The following is a 14,464-nucleotide window of genomic DNA, read 5'->3' as shown; positions in this document are numbered from 1 at the left end:
TTAACTACGGGTGGAGTAAACATATATAAGCCCTTGTCAGTTAGGTATAAATAAATGTTATTACTCTAATTTCACCAGTTATTAAGAAAGATAATTTCAAGCCTCATTTTTCTTGCTGTGGAAATAAAAGAAGGACATGAAAGGTCTTATGTATAAAGTCCATGAAAAGATGCCTGTCTACTTGGGCAAACATACTCTTCAGTGGGAACCTCAGGGAAAAGAAGGCAAATTAATTCCCTTGAAAGTTTCTGATTTGGAATATCAATTATCCATGAAAGAGATGCCCCAGACTTACCAAAATGTCAAGAACCTTATCTCCATGGTGTGCAACTCTTCAGAAGTAAAATATGAAAAGGAAAGCTGTTGTTAGAAACACTTTGTAATATACCACACTGCATATATGTCATTCTTATCAAATAATAACTAATTAGCATTACTTCCTTCTGATTTCCTCTCCTTTCTTCTCACTTCTAGCACCAGGGAAAGATTGGAGTTAAATTTAATGTCGGAACAGATGACATCGCCATTGAAGAGGCCAATGCAATCATTAATGATGGGAAATACCATGTAGTACGTTTCACAAGGAGTGGTGGTAACGCTACGTTACAGGTGGACAGCTGGCCAGTGATCGAGCGTTATCCTGCAGGTAAGGCAGTAAATATGTATCTGTTAATGACTTTATGAAGAAAAAAATAAATACAACAAACACTATTTTGCGTCCGTTTCACCAAATTCTAGATATTCTGAGAAACCATCAAATACTTATTGCAAAGTTAGGGTCATTTGAATGTAATGCTAAGCTAAACTGTTCTGGACACAGTGTGTAGTAATGGCATTGCACAGGGGAAACTGAAGGCACACTTTATCTTCTGTAAAATTCAAAACATCATTGAAATCAGAGAAATGTAAATTTAAAAGACACCACAATGTTAAAGCTCTTTTTATTGATTGTTAAACATTTAAACATTAAACAAAGGGAAGGTTTTGACAAAAGTAATAGTGTAAATTAAAAAAAAAACTTACTGGGAAAATATCATAAAATGTTCTCTTGGAGGAAATGTATCTATTATTTTGATGCAGTAGCTGAAAGTCATAAAACATTAAGGAGGGCCACCAATCAATGACGACAAAGCATCTAACTAGTAATAGTTATTCATAATTAGTTAAAAGTAAATTTATTTAAATGGAACCTGCATTCTGTCACACAACCACTATGTTCACAGGGAGCAAGTATTCACTGCTACTATTCACTTCACATGTAAAATGTATTTCTTGTTTCAAATAAGCAATGGGTCAGAATTAGTCATTTGAAAATCACCATGAAGCTATTGATTAAATTTGTCAGCACCATGCTATTAAAACAAAAGCATTCTTAAGCAGAAATACAAGCACAGGTTACTTTAGTTACACATTTTCTGCCTGTTTAAAAGTCCACCTAACTTACCATGGCCATAGTTTATTTAAATGAAATAACCTGCAATATCTATTCATAGAGGATTAGCGTTTGATTTCAAGGGTCTCCTCTCACCATGTTGGAGTGCAAATTCTGCCCCTCTATGCATTCTCTTGATTCCCCATCTCCCTCTTAGACAGTATAATCAAATAACAATCCACAGCAATGTACACAGAACAGAAATAAAATCATTTAAAACCTAAGTGAAAGAAAACAGCTTTAAAGTCAGAATTGTAAAGCTGGTCCCAGGAACCAGCCTAACAAGCCCAAGATGATCAATCAGGATTTTTTATTTCTTTGTCTAGGAAGTTAGTTAAATAACTAAAATCACTCTGCTTTCATACTATAACCAATATGGTACAGGCTATAAGAAGAATGATTTTAAAACCATCTAAACTAAGCCAGAATTAAATGTAGTTTTCTGAAAAAAAAAATTAACAATGTGTCATATATTTAGAGACTGGATTTTCACATAAAAATAAGGGGATAGGAAATCTTTGTTATCCCATAAATATTTATAAAAGAAAAAAGGGAAGAAAATTAGAGAACTCATTGAGAAAGAGTTGTTCTGGAGGGAATAAAAGGCCATGTCAGTTGAAATTGTTTGTCACATGATAGCTTGTAACTACTAATAGAGGATAGGGACCCACTGGAACTAGAGGCTAGAGACCCTATAGACTGGAAGAGACTTATTCATATATGATAGCTAGTTTTATATAAAGACATAATTTCAAGGTAATCATCATTCTAATTCTGTGGATAAATGGGAAATAATAATGGGTGCTGGCGTGTAGAAATGCACTAGAGCACCTTTTAATTAAATCCTTATCCACTTAAGGCTACAGCATATGTTAGGCTATTTTTTGCAATTGGCTTTTTTTGTTTGGTTGGTTGGTTGGGTTTTTTGGAGAGATATTCCAGAGCAGGGGAGGAGTTGTACTTTCTCATCAGTTTCTAAATAGATCCCAGGGTTCTCCAAACTAGGGATCGTTAGGCAGCCCTTCAGTGTATACATGTAAGTACTAGTGGCATTGTATTTTCTGCAATAATTAGTAGTACTTAATAGAGTGTCATTTGGTTGATTATTAATAGCTTACATTTGTACGGTGCTTTATACATATTATATGACTTGATCCTCACAACAACTCTAAAAGTCACTCTTTTTGGCCCCATCTTGTAGATAAGGAAATTAAGGTTCTGATAGTTTAAGCAACTTACTTAAGGTCCCAGAGAGAGTAGAGATCTAGAGTGAGATTTAAATCCAGCTCTTCTTGAGCCCAAGTACAGCACTCTATTCATGATGCTGTGCTTAATTCTTATTTTTAAAATGGACTAGGCACATTGGAGATATAAAGTGGGATTGCTGCTCTCAGGAAACTTACATTCTAGATGGAGATACTAGGCATAGAATATTTATACATAAACATATGCAAAGAACTTCAGTGAACCAACATCATTATTTACAAGTTATTTTACTATTAACCAACCTGTATATATATCAGGATAGTAATGAGACAGTAACAAGAAAGCAAGTTTAAAGGACCTTTTGCTTTGGCAATACCATAAAGTCTAAACTGAATTTAAAATTTACAGTTTCTGGAGTTCATGTTACAATTTTCTGGAACTAGCATTTTGTTGTTGTTGTTGGGGTTTGTTTTTAGTTTCATGCTTAGCAGTGAGAACCAGGATATCACTTTAGAGAATGGGTTTGTGGTATAACTATTTTTAATTTGATGATTTGTCCTTAAAAAGACATTGTTACACTTTGGAATGGGTTACTGAACTGATGCACTCAATACCATGTCCTCTTATTAGAGGGCAGGAACCAATGAACAATCTTCAGGTCTCCTTAAAGTGCTTGCATTGAAAAATATAAGTAATAAATGTTGAAATTAGCAATTAAGTATGGCACTCAACCTTCCATTATTGGGCATTGTGGTAAGCTCATTTATATGAAGCAATACATCTAGCAACTCCAGTGGGTCTTTAATGAAATGTGCCCAAACCATTGACCAGTGGCATTATCCCTAATTGTCTGGAAGGTTTTCTTACAGAAGCTAATTGTTATGAATAGATTTTATTCTCTTTGGAATATAAGCAATTCTCCTATAACTCAATAATCCTTACATGTAGAATAAACATGGAATTTTCTGAACAGTAAACCTGTTTTTCTGAGCACAAATTAAAAGAGAGAATATGTCATTATGCACTTACAGATGAAGAGAAGCTCTCTCTTGGCATTTATCATTTAAAATCTGAAGCAGAATGCATCACTAAGCCCTGATTTGGTCCTAATTAGAGTTCTCTAGTAAAACTTTTGCTCTGTCAATAAAAATAAACTTCTTCTCATAATACGAAATCATGAAGCCTAACATCATTTTGGGTGCTATGCTTAATAATTTCTGCAGATAAATCACAGTTAACGTTTCAATATAACTCACAGCTCCTAAAGGAAAAAAAAAGAATGAAAAAACCCATCATTTAATAAGAGGAACCCTTTGTGTTCCACACCACAATGTTGAATATTCACTTTGCCTAAATAAATAAGCAAATAGAATTAAACACATATTTACTGAGTACCTATTATGTGTAAAGCTCTGGGGATCCTAGGTACATTGTGAAGATTCAGTTGATCCACCACCTCATTCAGAATCAGAAAGACCTGAGTTCTAATCCTGACTCAGACACTTAACTAGCCATGTGACACTGGGCAACACACTTAACCTCTCACATCTTCAGCTGCCTCATCTGTAAAATGAACATAATACCAATACCAACCTCAGCGTGTTATTTTGAGGATAAAATGAGATAATATGTACAGTTTTGAAAACCTTAAAAGTACCATATAAATATTAGTCATTGTTACTATTTAAAATACATTCCTTGGCCCTGGGAGTGTACTGTGTACCTGGGGGGGGGGAAAGTATAAACACAAAAGGTTAAATAACAATAAATACAGGTGGATTATCAAACGGGTAATACAAATTGCAGTAGAATATAAGATCTTTAAGGGCAAAATATTTTGTTTTTATCTTTGTGTGATACCACATTCTGGGTTACTAAATATTGAATTTGTTAAACTGAGGCAGGGATTGTACAGCTCCAAAGTCTGCTACTAGACACTTAGTGTTTCAATTGACTTAGCAGTAATAAGTGTTTTCAGGTTAGAAAAGGAAGAGATCTCAGTGGGCTGGAATGGTACAGGAAGCATTCATTTAGAAAGGATGCATTGATTCGGGCTTTAAAGGAAGAGCTAGGTTTGGATCCACTGAGATGAGGGAGGAAATCAATCCCAGTGGAAAAACTCTACACATGCTAATGAAGTTCAGGGAATGCTTCTTCTGTGGCGAACTGGAATCTGCTACCTCAGTCTAAGGTATGGCAAGTGCAAGTTAGTTTGGCAAAGTTTTCTTTTTTGAGATATTAAAAGGGTTAATTTACAAATCTAAAATCTGTTTCTATATATGACAGATGGCAAAATGTTCTGAATCTTTTCATAAATGCTCTGTGCAGAGTGGGGCAACCAGGATGATGAAAGGCCTTATATTCTTGCCATGTAAATCCTGTTCGAGGAAAATAGGGACATTGAGTCCAGGGAAGAGAAGATCGTAATAGCCATCCTCTGGTACTTCAGGGATTATCAAGTGGAAAAGATATTATCTACTTGGCCCCAGAGGGCAGAGCTAGGATCAGTGGAAGTTAAAAGAGACAAATTTAGATGATGTAAAGGAAATGTCCCAAGCAATTAGAGCCCTTAAAAAATAGAATGGAATATTTTCAGGGGTAGTAGATTCTCCTTCACTAGAGATCTTCAAATTAAGTGAATTAACATATGGAAAGCATTTTGCAAACTTTAAAGTGCTATGTAAATGATGATTATGATGGTGGTGATGATGATTTTCATCAAACACTTCATGAGCATTCATTGACTAAGTTGCAGGGGAAATACTTTTTAACCTAGGGTCCACAGAGATCTGTGGATAGATTTCAGGGGGTCCACAAACTCGGAAAGGGAAAAATTATATCCTTATTTTTGTTAACTTCTAATTGAAATTTAGAATTTCCTTTAATTATTTAAAAAACATTCAAAGAAGAGATTCACAGACATCACTGGGCTGCCAAAAAGGTGCATGATATGCAAAAACTTTAAGGACACCTGGCCTAGAGAGACTCTTAAGTCCCTTCAAATTCTAAGATCCTATGGTTTCTATGCTATTTATAATCTATTAATGTCCAAGTCTAGGTAAATTAAATTATAATAGCATTAAATACTCATTATGTGCCAAAAATTGTGTTTAACACTGAGGAGACCAACTCAGTCCTACCCTCAAGAAGCAGACACTCCAGTAGGGGATGCAACATGTACACAGGTTGGGTGCTGCTGGGTACTGGCTAACTCAGTACTTCTATAGTTAGCCTTTTACTTAATTCAATTTCAAATAATTAGGAAAGAGCTAGCAAATATGTCTCTCCTAGCACTGTACAATCCAAGATTTTGAGAGCCAGAAGGTGCTTTGAAACCTAGCCCATTCCTTCCAGTTTACAGGTTTACAAGTTGCTCAGTGCGGTTCCCATCATCCCATAGCTATTTAATGACAGCAACAGAACCAGAGCCCTGTTCTTCTGGCAATTCTTTCATTATCCTACCCTGGTTGACATGTGAAAAAAGAGATGTCCTTAGATTTAACTTTTAATAATGCTATATATCACTTATGTACATTTTTTCCTATAGGATTCTGTTGTCACTTGGGAAAAATATGCATGCAGGTATTATTCTTTGCAGACTGCAGGAGGTGGGTGTGGGAAGAGTGCAGAATATTGCACACACATATTTATGTAATGGTTTTCTTTAACTCCTAAAACTTTGTAGGACTTGAAAACTGTTTCCTGATATTTAAGGAATCTGGTAGTTATTGCATTGCTATGCCTATTAACTTCTAAATCATATTACTAAAGTTGAATATCGATTTTTCCTGACTCATGTTAGAAGTTTCATGAGAATAAACTATAAAGATTAATGGATTGCTACTATATTGGTGTTCCAACAGCACTAATAGCACTCCTGTATGTACAACATTTTATAAATATATAGGTGCATATTTTAGTCATTGTTGCATGACTAAAGAGACAGAGGAGGCTAATGTCCATAGTAGGGAAGAACTATTAAAAGATTTTTTTTATAGTTCTAAGGGAAAGGATGACTATATTTAGTTTATAAGAGATCCTATACCTTAGTTAAAAGTGTAGATGAAATTATATGTATGTACATATATAATATATGTATAATTAAGTATATGTATATATACTTTTCACAAATATATATCAAATGATACGTATTCATATATATACATGTTATCCATATAGAAAATATAGAAAACTTCTATGAACTTAAATTTAAATTAGATTGGCAGACAGGGAAAGACAGATATAAGTTTTATGTTATTTTATTTTTCATGGACCCGCTATATGTATTCTAATAAAAGGATCTGGGGGATGGGGTAAGCAAAGCAAACCAGAAAAAAACAAATTTACTTCATCTAGTCAGGATCTAGTAGTTCACCAGGTGATGCCTTTTCTTGTTTTATCTTCCTGGAATGCTTTTCATGTACATCACAGGGAGCTTGTTTGTGAGGTCTACATTGGTGAATACCTTAACAACTTGTTGTACTAGAGGCTTTCATTCATTAAGATACGTTGAGATTTGGTCTTGGTGCCTAAGGTACTCGTTGACTATAAGTTGGACTATTTTAGAAGTCTCAGCTGTTCATCATGAGACACTATCTGCCTTATTACATTTTGTTTCTCCATAAATGCTGAAATTTAACTATTTTCAATTATTTGAGAGGGTCAGTATGGGGAAAGAAAGCTGACCTATAAGATAGAAACATCAGGGTTCAAAAATGTCACCTCTGACACATATTATCAATGTGACCTTGGGCAAGTCACTTAACCTCTAAGAACATACAGTAAATTATAGAATTATTAAAGGGAGTTTTCTCACTGTAAAGTCCCTATATCAATGAGATCACAAGGATATCCTAAAGATTATTTGATTGTTAATGGATCTGAAAATACTTTTTCTGGGCTCCAATGGATCTATGATTTTATCATTATGGATATTCTCTTTAATAATACGAATCATATCTTATATACATATTCTTATCCTCAAATTCTTCTCCTTATTCTCCAATAAATCCTACACAGGAGATCTACCCAAAGAGTTAAATCTAATCTAGTTGACTGGATCTCTTGACATTCTGTGACATTATCCTTGCAGTCATGGGTTATCATAACTCACTTTTGCTACATGACCAGCTCTGGTCTGATGTCATTGATGCAGCCACACAATTCATCATGCATAAGATTCTGCAGCCTATTTATACCCTTGTACATCTCCTCATTGTTTTTTGAATCCTCAGAGATTATGTGATTCCCACTATATAGCATCACTGGAAAAAAAATTTTGGTATTAAAAAAGATGGGTTTTTATTTCAGGAAGAAGATTGGGGTCATTGATAGACCTACATTATTTCACACCCTCTCTTCTTTCTTCCCAATTCTAGGCCCAATTAATTGTTCATTATCAGTGTCTGTCTAAGATATACATACTGAAGTTATCACTATCCAGCTAAATATCATAGTTTGAACAGTAAACATTCTTCATCAATTTGTTTTTTCCTTGTATATAAAGTTAGGCTAAACTCTTGAGTTATTATAGCTCTCATTTTGAAAGCTTTGTAATGTTCTGGGACTTGATGTAAGAAGCACAATGCCATCCACAAACAGGAGGATTTTGCTATCTATAAAGAGTTCTTCCATTTGAACTCTGCACTGTATGGTCTCCATGACAAGGAAAAATATTTTTGGTTAGCTTACATCTCAAATTCTTCATGGAATGTCTCTACTTCTTCATCTTCTTCAGTGAAAGTTTGTGCATAAGGATTTTTGTGGTTGTCTCCTTTTTGCTTATCCCTATTAAGAATGCTGCAATATAAAATCACCAAATATACCATGAAATGATAAGTCTTGCCCTAACACCAACCTCACTAGCATCCATGAGGAGAATCTGTGAGCCACCCTTATGTCTGGCTGCCTCATCCTTCTATCTTTTATTTTTATTTATAGTTAAGAATATCAAAAGGTAACATAGATTTCCACGGCAAAAGAATTCATGACTAAGTACACATCCTCTTCTTACTTAGCAGGGTTGATCCTTAGAAAGGAGATGCATCTGTTGCTTAAAGATGACTTTATAACCCAATCAGAAACCAGAAAACCAATAAAAAGTGATAGTACAAATCCTTCAACTGTTTTTCTGAATTTTAAACTGAGTTTCACTGAAGAGCTCATTGCAATGCCAATCAAATGTATATTTAAGTTATTTAAGGGCAATAAAATTGTTTTGCTTTAAAAAGTTATTTTTAAATTATTTTCCTGGCTACTTTCTCCTTTCAAGATTGGTCTTGACTCTTTACCCTCAACTATTCAAATCACCTTAAAATATATCTATATCTATGTATTTTTTCTGGGTTCTTCCCACAAGAATCAAAAAATCAAGTGAAGATATATCAATATTCCTCAGTGATCAGAGTATTACACTAAATCCTTTGGTAATACTTTACAATGTAATTCAAGAACATCATAACAGTATTTCTCCAAGACTCAGAGAGATTATCATTTAACCTCTGCTTTCCCGCCATTGTATAGCAACTTAATTTATTTCTTATGTGTATTAAATTCTGGGATTTAATTCCAGATGCTCATAAAATTGTAGAATTTTAGAGCTGGAAGAGACCTTAAAAATCATCAAACACAACTCCTTTATTTTGTAATGGGTGAAACAGAGACATTGAGAGGTAAACTGAGTTGTCTAAGGCTGCAGAATGATCTATGGTAGAATTAGCCTAAGACCTCCTCTAGGTCTTCTTATTCCAGTCTACACAGTGTTGCCTCTTGATGTATGATAGAGTGGTAAAGTTAATCCATCCTTAAGCTATGATGTTCTTCAGACTAACAGAATGTCAGAGCTGGAAAGGAACCGGAGAGTGATACTCCCAAGATCACACAAATAATAAACTGCTTCCTTTACGTATAGTATCTTGTCACAGTTTTCTTAATATCAATGAGATAATATTTATAAAGCACTTACCACAGTGCCCAGCACATATTAGGTGCTATAAAAATGTTTATTGTCTTCTCTTTTCCCTTAGGTCAGTGCTATAAAATGTCTTTAATATTTCGGTTTGTGATTAAGGACTCAAATATTAAGCTAAAATTCTATTAGTTTCCTTCTTATTTGTGACAATTAATTGCCCTCATTTAATGTAATAATTAATTGTCCTCTCCCAAGGAGTTTAATGACAAAAACAAAGGTCCTGTATACCCCTAAATATGCATAACTTTTTTTGTAATAACAATCAACTGGAAACAGTGCCCATAATTTTGGGGAATGGCTAAAAGAAAGTGTAACCTGAATATAATGTAATACTACTTCTCTATAAGAAATGATGAACATGAAAAATACAAAAAAAAACATGAAAAGGACATTATGTGAACTGGTGCAACATGAAGTAAGCAGAAGCAAGAAACAATATACAGAATAAGGATAACTATGTAAGAGGAATGAATGAAACAGCAAAATTATAATAACTGAATGGCCACAATTAACAGATATAAAAAGATACTTCCCCCACTTTCCTGCAAAAAATGGGGTGCAATAGGTATGGAATATAGCATATAATATTAGGTTTTTTGTGACATTGGTTAAGTTGATTACTTTTTTTCTTTTATCTTTTTTATCCTTTATTACCAGAAATGGCTCTCTCAGAAGGGAATAGGGAGTTACAGGGATATATAGGGAAAGTGATAGAAAAAAGGAAATATATCAATAAAATTATTTTTAAGGATATTTCATTGTCCTCATTCAGGAGATAATAGATACCACATTTTCACACAGTGAAAATTCTCTTCCTGAGAGTTGAGAGGGAATAGAAATTCAACTGTGACCTTAACTTTTAAGTTCACTCTGGAAAACAGAGTTTTAGAAAACTTCAAATATCTTTTAACACTATTTTGTCTCTTTCAGTAATTTCTATAGTTTGGAAGCTCTAATTTTCCAACTGTGCCAGTTCTTTCCAAGAGTCTTTTGCCTTTATAACATTTAATGTTCAGCAAAGGAAATGGAAACAATAGTGTTCCAAGCATAGGTGATGAATCTTTTTCTTAATAGTTTCTTAAGCCGTCTGACTTCTTTCCAAATAAGATTCTTATTAAATTATCAAAGAAAACTTTCCTTCTTGAAGATCATCTTCAATATTAACTGTGGAAAACAATCCAGTCTTGTTTTGTGATTTGTTCATCATTAAAAAAAAAACCTTACCATTAAATAAGGAAAAAAAGTTACCCTTTACTCTTTTACCTTCTTTAATTTGTTTTTATTTTAAAAATACTTGATCATGCTTCTTTTCTTTACATTTACCATTACTTCCCAATAAGCCTTCCTCAATGAACCCTCTCTTTCATAAAGAAAAATAGTTCATCATAACAAACTGACCCAGCCTACCATATTTGATAGGATATGCAGCATTCTGCACTCTTAGAATACCACTTCTCTATTAAGTGGATCAAAAATCAAGAACTGCAAGGGCCTTAGAAACCATCTAGCCTAATTACCTCATTTTATACTTGAGGAAACTGAGGCACTGAGAGACAAAAATATCTTCCCCAGTGTTACACAGACCATAGGCAGCAGAACTGGGATTTGAACTTGGGACTTCCAATTCCAAGGCCTCTTCTCTTTCCATTACACTGCAGAAAATTACATAGTTCTTTGGAACTGAGCAGTAATTACATTATTCCAAGTTATAATGTCTTTTAGTTTTATTTTCCTTTATATTATTGTTGGCATTGTGTATATTATTTTCTTGGTTCTGCTTTCTTCATTCTTTTATCAGTTCATACAAGTCTTCCTTAGTTTTCTGAAATTTCTCATATTTTACCATTTTCTTATACTGCAATTATGTGTATGTGTATGTATATATTTGTAAAAATACATATATGTATGTATGTATGTATATATATGTATATATATATATGTATATATATGTATATATGTATATATATATATATATATGTATATATATATATATATATATATATATATATACACATATATGTAGGGATATATGTGTGTATTCCACAGTTTGTTCAGGCATTCCCCAGATAACGAGAACCAGCTAATATCATAACTTCCTTTATTCCAAAGTCGATTAACAAAAATGTATTGCATGCATATTATGGGCAGACCATATACTTCTGAAATTCTAGACCATTCTCCACCTGAACTCTTTATTTTTTGGTTAGGGAGCAAATTGATGTTGGAATTGATTCTGTTGCAGCAAATACAATCAATATGTGGTACTAGAAATAAGGGAGACCTGGAGCCAGGAGATTTACTTAGTTCTTTCTAGTCCTCATTCTGCTACTAATTTCCTGAGTAGCCTTAGGAAAGTCACTTAATCTTTTTGGGTTTCAGTCTCTTGGACCAGGTAACAATAGTGTGCTGTATAGGAATTTGTATTTATTTTTAATTTTAAAAACTAGACTAGAATAAGCTTTAAGTTCCAATGGAGTGGCAATGGGGAGAGAAATGGGCAGAGAAGAGGAAGAAGGGAAAGAGGTCATAAAATAATCATGTCATCAAATAGAGAGGGATCTGCACCTTACATTTATAAATTCCATAACTGAAGTATGTAATTTCTATACAAAAAGAGTTCTTTCAGAGTCTTTTTTCTCTTAGCCCATGTCCCTTCTGTGTCTGAGACAAGGCTTTTTATAGCATTACAAATTCCAAATCCTGAGGCTTCCATATAGTCAATTTGCTTTCTCATATCAAATAATGAAATTCATATTATCAAGGTTCAACAGATGTCTATCGAGCACTTACATTTTTCATGGAACTGTCCTGACCTACAGTAAATTGTTGGCATTGTATACCATATGTCTATTAAATATAACAGCATATTTTTAGACTCCATCTATATAATTCTCACACTATCTTAGCACTGCATCACAAGTTATGAGGACGGTAGCCTTAGGACATGAGTAGCTATTAAATTAACAATTTTGAAATTCTCCACTATCATTTCCACTAGATAGCATAGAGCTCTGTAGCTGGCCTGGGAGTTTAAATCCTTTCTTTGCCACATACCAGCTATGTAACTCTAGGAAAATAACTTAACATCTCAAAGATCCAGGAAATTCTCTAATATTATAAGCCGCAGAGTAAGTGCTGACCTTATTGGTAGAGGGAATTGACTCTGTACCAACTGAAAACAGGTCCAGGAGAAGAAAAGAAGAGAGAAAAGGAAGGGAAAGGAAAGGAAAAACAACCTCCAAGATACATAAGGTCTAGGTAGAGACCATCTGGTCTACTTCTATAAATATACACACACATACACGCATACATATACACATATACACATATATATTTGTGTGTATACACATATACATATGTATGCATGTATGTGTATATGTGTATATATATAATTGAATCATCATATATAGTTTTATATATGTGTATATATACATATACATACATACATACATACATACATACATACATACATACATACATATACATATAGTTAATGTTGTTAAGACACTGGAATGGTTCACCATTTCCTTCTCCAGCTCATTTTACAGATGAGGAAACTGAGGCAAAGTTGTTACTTGCCCAGGGTCATACAGTTAATGAGTGTCTGAGGCTAGATTTGAATTCAGGTCTTCCTGATTCCAGGCCCAGCACGTTATCCACTGCATCACCTAGATGCCTTTGTGTGTATGTTTGTGTGTGTGTGTGCACACATACATACACACACACACACACACACACACACACACACACACACACACACACATATATATATATATATATATATATATATATTCAAGCACACATAAATATTGAGTGTTATGCTAAATGCCAGGGATTTAAAATGAAAAATTACATCATTCCTGCTTTCAAAGACCTTATAATTTAAGAAAGGAAATGACATATAAAAATAAGCATTATAAGGCAGAAGTGTGATAAGTACAAAAGAGAAAAGATGTACAACAGTGCCACAAAATGTATAAAATTATAAAAATTCTAGGTATTCTTATTAAAGAAGCTGAATCTGGAAATAGGTATCTTAACTTTCCCAATATTAAGAAATTTGGACAGAAATATTTTTGTTCTCTTATCACTTAAACTAGTAGCCTGAATCCTAAAGCTAACATTGAAAATCCAAAAGAGGCTAAACTTATCATTAGTCTGTGTAGATATTACCATATATAGTCCCCATGAAGCTTTACCGCTGGATTTATGAGATATAAAACAGGAAAGAAGAGAACATTTAGTTTCATTTTCCTAGCTAGTGTCAACTAATTGATAAGATGCTATAATAATTTTTCAGGGTCACCTTCACTGGGGCATTTTCTAGGTCTAGGTGTGGTCGTAAATTCACCTTCTCATTATTCCTGCTGCTCAGCTATTGAGAAGTCTTGGGCTATGGCATACTTCATAGGTAAAAGAAGAATCCAAAAAATAGGAAGACAGGGTAGTCAATGAAAGCAAAATTATGTGTAGAAAGTTTAGATTCTCTGTCTAAATAGACCAGGCCTCTGCCCGATTTCATTGGTGTTTTGATGGATGTAAGAGCTATCAGATTAGCTCTGTAAAAGAAATCCAGGTGTGTCTGAGGAATATGGTGGTGCTATGTTCCAGTTCAACATGCCCAAGCCATTTTTAGAGCTCATGGAAATTTTTAAGGCAAAGGAAGTAAGAGAATAAGAATTATATATAATGTAATGATTCTTTTAAGAATTTCTGAATGGATTTGCTGCTGCCTCATAATAATAATAATAATAATAATCCACAGTGTATACATATGTACACACACATCACTGTAAGTTTTTAAATAGCTTTCTTCACAGAGCCATGAAGGCACTAGTCCAAGTATCATCCTCATT

The 14,464-nt window shown here is 33.8% G+C and overlaps 1 protein-coding gene across 25 annotated transcripts in view; it reads left to right on the top strand.

The window, feature by feature from the left end:
* Positions 1–14,464, top strand: part of NRXN1 (neurexin 1) — a 1,404,735-nt gene that overhangs the window by 1,173,335 nt on the left and 216,936 nt on the right. For all 25 annotated transcript variants that reach the window (XM_020996244.2, XM_020996243.2, XM_078149514.1 and 22 more), the window contains one exon: positions 475–646. In XM_020996244.2, the coding sequence (XP_020851903.1) occupies positions 475–646 (172 nt within the window). The remainder of the gene's footprint in view (positions 1–474; positions 647–14,464) is intronic.

The sequence above is a fragment of the Phascolarctos cinereus genome, unplaced genomic scaffold (assembly GCF_003287225.1).
Source record: "Phascolarctos cinereus isolate Bilbo 61053 unplaced genomic scaffold, phaCin_HiC Scaffold_2;HRSCAF=192, whole genome shotgun sequence".
Lineage (NCBI taxonomy): Eukaryota > Metazoa > Chordata > Mammalia > Diprotodontia > Phascolarctidae > Phascolarctos > Phascolarctos cinereus.
Note: the sequence above shows the minus strand (reverse complement) of the source record. Positions and strands in the feature narration are given on the sequence as shown.